At 31.4% G+C, this 6,516-nt stretch overlaps 1 protein-coding gene across 1 annotated transcript; it reads left to right on the forward strand.

Annotated features, from left to right (window-relative positions):
- The first annotated feature begins 519 nt into the window (after window positions 1-519).
- LOC136220460 (FCS-Like Zinc finger 8-like) lies at window positions 520-1,955 on the forward strand. Its single transcript, XM_066008274.1, has 2 exons — window positions 520-1,556; window positions 1,642-1,955. Exons 1-2 carry the CDS (start codon window positions 841-843, stop codon window positions 1,709-1,711), a joined length of 786 nt encoding a protein of 261 aa, XP_065864346.1. The 5' UTR covers window positions 520-840; the 3' UTR covers window positions 1,712-1,955.
- The last annotated feature ends 4,561 nt before the right edge of the window (window positions 1,956-6,516 follow it).

Raw genomic sequence — 6,516 nt, forward strand, 5'->3', positions numbered from 1 at the left:
AATATCCTGATTATAAATTAATGGTTTTTCAGCAATAATCCTAAGACTTTCAACTGATATATCCATTATCTAGTGTGTATAATCCTGAAAAATCATGATTGTGAAATTAATTAGGCATTTAATCATTTCTACTTTTCTTATTAACATTATATGCCTATTTAGATAACTAGTTCCTATATTAAGGAGATGTTGGTAATATTCTAATAATATAATTAATTTGTCTAAGAGAATAGAAATTTCTAAACTATTACTTAAGTCTAATTCAATTATGCCGCTTGTAATTTTGTCGACTGGTTTCCTATGAATATTAAGCTGTGATGCAAACATACTGGTATATGATGATGACATAGTGATTTTAAAAAGTTCTAACTATTTGTGAGATCCTTTTAAAGCTCTGATATCATTTATGTACTGACGGTTTTTCTACTGGGTGCAGAATCGCTCTTATGGTGAGATTGTAATTTTAGCTACTGAAATTGAATACCCTTTTCTGAAATTGAAAGACAATCCAACTATTCTTGTATGCCTGACATATAGATCCAGCACTCTTGAAATGGGAAGGTTGTTCTTTTTATGTACTGCTGATTTTGTTTGGTTGGATGTGGATGTGGATGTGGATGTGGGTTCCAATTGAAGGTTTAATAATAGTCTGTCAGTGTTTCAGTAGTTTTTAATTTTTTTCTAGCTTCTAGGCATGGAGGCTACAGAGATTTAGGAATTATCAGGCATTTCAATTCCCAAGGACTGTGTGGATTGTCAGACATTTTCCCCAGATTTTCCCTCTTTCCTCCTGCCTGGTTTTTTTGTAAATTTTCTCTCTTGATGATCTAAAATCTAGTTATGCTGCTGAACAGATCAAGATCAAGAGCAGTGAGCAGTAACAGTAAGCAAGCCTTAATGAGTGATCACATGTCCTCCTCCCAGACATCTTCCATCCAAAATTACACAAAACAACTTCCATCTTTTCGGTTCAAACCTTTCAAATTTAAGGGCATGCCTGAATCTGAAACTCTGATTAGTCCCACCTCTATTCTTGAACCATTTTCTCCCAAAAACCCTTTTTGTTCTAACTCAAACCATCCTAAATTTCCAGAAAACAAACATTCATGGGACAAACTAAACTCTAAAGGAATTGGTGTTGCACTACTTGCTGAAGATCAAATCAAAACTAGCACCTTTTCTAAACCAAGTAACAAAATGGTCTTGTTTGCCACCAAACTTAAACTTCAAATCCCTCCACTTGTAAATTTTGATTCCCCCAATTCCCCATCTGATTTTGGAATCAAAACCAGAAATTCCCAATTTTCAAGATCTGGTAACCAGGGAAACTTTTGTCCTCAAATTCTCACAGGATGTGTATCTATGAGTGAGTTGGAGCTGTCTGAAGACTATGCATGTGTAATATCGTATGGACCGAACCCAAAAACCATTCATATATATGACAACTATGTTTTGTCTGATAAACCCGAGTCTTCCCCTTCCCCAAAGAGTTTCCTTAGCTTCTGTCACACTTGCCAGAAGAATCTTGAACAGAAAAATGACATTTTCATTTACAGGTTTGGGAAATTTCCTCTTCAAAGGTTAATTTTCGATTTGATGCTGCAGGTTTATTGAATTAGATATATCTGTACTGTAATGCAGAGGTGACGAAGCTTTTTGCAGTGAAGGATGCAGATACACGAAAATGGTGTTAGATGGAATAGAAAGTTGAGAATTTGATGAAGCAACATTTGAGAAGGAGCAATTCAAAACCCAAATAAATCTTTTTGTTTTTATTTTAATTTAATATTTGCAGTAGCAGCCTCTCAACTGCAGATAGAGATAAGAGAGGATTGTAGTGTCCAATTTGTTTAATTCATACACTAATTAATTTCATGTCCCCCAATGTTTTTGGTCTTCTAGTGGATCATGATGTAAGATTAATAACCAACTTACTCAATATTTATTATTATCCATATCAATTACTTGTATTATTAAACTGGATAATCAATTATTTAGAAATATTTACGTTATATCTAACGGTGAATAACCAAATATTACATAATCATTAAAGTTCATATGATCAAAATCGTCAATTATTTATATTAAAAAGTACTTGTTTTTTTTTTATTTTTTTATAAGTTATCTTTAATATTTAAAAAATAATTTTTAATATGTGTAATGTAATTATAAAAAAATTAATTTAAAATTACAAAAAAATAATAATTTAAATAAATAATAGATTTGATATATAACTAATTTAATAAATAAGAGTTTAAGAGGGTGTTTGTTTCAGTTTTTCGGAGGAGCGTTTAGCAGTTCATTCCAAATCGTAGGAAATAAAGCGTTTGGTTATGTTTATATAACCGCAACGTTTAACATTTTCTCTGGAAATTACAATGTTTTGGAGTTTTTCATAAACAGTTGTTTATAGTTATTTGTTATTAATAAAATTATCTTTCTTATTTCCACAAAATATGATTATTCTTTAACATAATTGCCGGTAGGATAAGGTTTTATTACGTTCAATAAATTGTTTATTTTTATATAGATTATTTTTATTAATTTGTGTTACACGTTTTTTATTTTATAATAGGATAAGGTGCAAAAATACCCCTAACATTTATAGCTAGGAGCAATTTTACCCTTAACGTCTAAAATGGTGCAATTATACCCCTAATATTGACAGTCAAAAGCAATTTTACCACTAACGTTGACAAGTTCGGTCAATTCGAAAAATAATTTATCAAACTATCTTCTTGGTCATGAATATTGTCATCTACACTTCACATGTGCACCATTTTATCATTGTTAGTAACAGATTACAAACATATGATTAGACGTGATTTTTTTTTTAAGAAAATAAAAAATATATATTGTTTTTAGTACGAGTTGGATAAAAAAATTCAAAAATTTCGCCGAATTTATAAATATTAATTCTCAATTTTATTATTAAATCACAAAAAAAAAGTTCTTAGCTGCCAGCGTAATGAGTAAAATTGCACCATTTTAACAGTTAAGAGTAAAATTATTCATAGTTGTAAACGTTATGGGTATTTTTTTCACATTTTTCCTTTTATAATTTCATCGTTAATTAATTTAAAACATGTCCATTTTAGACATTTTAAATCCGAACAGTAACAATTCAATATAATTTTACCAAACACTAGTAATTAAACAGCTAATAACAAACAACTAACAAAAACAGCTAACAGTTTACTGTAACTGCAAACAGCTAACAGCAACCGCAACATCTATTATCTAACAGTTGAACCAAACAGACCCTAAACGTAAAAATCAAGATTTTTTAATGCACCAAAAGTTAAAAGTTCAGGGATATTTATCAGGGGAGGAGCTAGGGGGGTAGGGGAGGGTCTCCCGACCCTCCGGCCCGCCGGAAAACACCATAAGGGGTGTTTTCCACCCCTGGTTAGGTGGTTTTCTGACATGGTCGGAGCCCCTCCGACCATAGCAGAGGTTGAAGAAGAGGGATCCCCTCTTCTTCGATCTTTTTTTTTTTTTTTGCAGCCTCCATAAGTAAAACGACGTAGTTTTAGGTGTATGTTAGGGTTTTTAAAATGTGGGGAAATGACTTAATTACCCTTAATTGTCCTTAATTAATTGCCCAAAATTTTTGGCCTCCACACCAACTCTTTATCGATTTCCTGCTATGTGCGAGAGGGGGAGAGGCTGCTGCCGGCGCCGTTCAACTTGTTGCTGCCGCCGCCGTTCAACTTGCCGGTGAGGGGGATTCCGCTGCCGTAGTCGCCTCCGGAACTTGGGAAAGGGAGATAGAGGTAAGTTTTTAATTTAAGGTTTTGATTTTAGGGATTTTAATTAAATTGAATTGATAATATTTAGGGGTTTGATTTAATTGAATTGATAATCTCATAGTTTAGGGTTTTAATGAAATTGATAATATGTTAAACTGTAGGGGTTTTGATTAAATTTTGAATTGATAATGTGATGGGGTTTTAATTCAATTGATGATATTTAAGTGTTCTGATTAAATTGAATTGATAATGTTTTCATTAAATTGAATTGATAACGTTATAGGGTTTTAGGGATTTTGATTATAAACTGAATTGGTGAATTACATTGGATTGAATTGGTCAATTGAATTGAATTGGTGATATTTGGAGATTTTAATTAAATTGAATTAGTGAATTGAGTTGAATAAGTGATATTTAGGGGTTTTAGGGATCTTGATTGAATTGAATTGGTCATGTTTAGGTATTTTTAGATTTTAACTCATTAATTACTACTGAACATTGAATATACCAAAAAAATCCAAAACAACTTTTGTATATAAATATATTTGAAATAGGAATCAAATTCTTCAGTCTTTGTACGGAAAAAAATTTCTATATATAATGGAACCCCCGAGATTTGGGTCCAGGCTCCACCCTGATATTTATCACGCTTTTTTGCCATTATTTAATATGTAAAGATTCTCTCAATGTGTATTTCTTTCCTTATCCTTTCAACGGACCCATGGCCTTTTTTTTTTTTTTTTTCCTTTTTTCTGTTATAATTTAAAAAGAGTATAATAAACTTGAAGGCAGAAGATCCAAGCCTGAGTCTTTTTCGAAATATATAAATGATGAAGTGAACAATTAAATAATTAGTAGTAGTTAATAACTTTAATCCGCAAGTTATGTAAGAACAGACAAGTACAAATTTCTTAAATCCTTGCCAATAATTCCAATCATAAAGTACAAATTTGTTCTTGTTATTTTTGTATAATTACGTAAAATTTTCTAAACAAAATTAATTTTATTTCTACTTAACAAAAGTTTTTAAAAAAATAGTTTATGTTCTTTTCGAAAAAAAAGTTTATGTTATGATACTTTATTTAACTATGCTCAAATTATAAAACTGACCCAATTTAAAGATTTATTTATATATTTAGATTTATTACACTAACTTTTACCAAACTAGACACTTTCGAATTAAAAAATAACCCTTAGTGTGTATATATATATATATATATAGGGGAGGGATCAAGTGAGAACCTTCCCTTAGGTGAGGACACTTTGTTAGGTGAGAACACTCAAAACTACGTCGTTTTGAGTATAAAAATCAATAAAAATCAATAAAAAACACTCACTGCTACTTATGGGATTCAAACTTGGCTCTCCTATTTACAGTTCACTCTACTTACCACTAAGACAATTACTTCTCTTGTTCATTATATCACACGTGCTGCTTAATATAACATTGTACTAGTAGCTTCTATTGTTTAATATTTGACGCATGCACTTATTAATATCGATTAAATATGCATAATAATGAATTATTAATAGAAAAAAAAAGAAATGTGCATAATAATGAATTGTTAATAGAAAAAAAAATATGTATAATAATGAATTATTAATAGAATGAAAAATGAGAAAAACAAAAAACACGAAAAACTTGAAAAAAATACAATGAAAAAGACAAAAAACAAAAAAAATCGTGATGGAAATATTTCATCACGAAAAAATCGTGAGGCCTGACACTGAGGTAATGAAGAAACTAAAAAGCAGGTTGTCAAAACACCAAATGAAAATGTTTAGAAAGACTTCTTTCGAGCATTTGACGGATATGGAAGTCTACACCTTATCCATTCTCATATGCCATGGGGTAATAACTAGAGGGATTACTCCACCAAACCTAAAACATAGAGAGACGTGGTTCAATATGAAAGGAGTTGAACTCAAATTTGGAGATTGGGAGTTCAAACTGATCACCGGGTTGAGATTTGGTGATCTGAATGAAATTTTGTAAAGGATGGGTCTATTAAAGAAGACTAATAGATTAAGAGACATGTACTTTTGATGAAGTTGGAGCTTAACACACAAGCAAATATATGAAGCTTTCGACAACACGAATTGGCACGACAAAGGAGATGCTAATGCAGTCGTCATGGAGAAGTTGTATGTTATACATAAGATCTTCTTCATTACCGATCCAGCTCATTCGATGGATAATAATATCATCGACCTCACTGACTTTCCTACTCTTTTTAATGAGTGTCCATGGGGAGTAATTGCTTGGGAGGAGACTTATAAGACAATGCAAAGGGTTATAACTAGTTCATCGAGAAAAGAAAAGTTTGAGAAAATTAGTAAAAGGAAGATCGATAGGGGCGTGCCATATCAACTAATTGGGTTAGCACAAGCATTCCAGGTATGATTAGTATATATTTGATTTGATTGATTTTAGATTTGTATCAAGATATTTGAATTGAATTGAACTTTTGTACAGATTTGGATACTTGAGGTATCTATCTCAAAAGAGAAAGTAGCGTCCTCCCAAGCTTGAGTAGATGGAAACTGGAAAAAACCTGACATTCAAAGAAGCAACAAATGTTTTTACTGTAAGTAAAAATGGTTTTGTATGTGTTTTTTGGTTGATTGTGGTTTTGGTTATAGTTGGATTTTTTTTTTGCAGTCATCTGAAACTCTAGAATCTCAAGTTATGGTGGAGGGAAATAAGATAGTTTGTGTTTGGTATAAGTCACTCCAGGGCTATATCGATGGTCATGCAATTGAT

The sequence above is a fragment of the Euphorbia lathyris genome, chromosome 2 (genome assembly GCF_963576675.1).
Source record: "Euphorbia lathyris chromosome 2, ddEupLath1.1, whole genome shotgun sequence".
Classification (NCBI taxonomy): domain Eukaryota; kingdom Viridiplantae; phylum Streptophyta; class Magnoliopsida; order Malpighiales; family Euphorbiaceae; genus Euphorbia; species Euphorbia lathyris.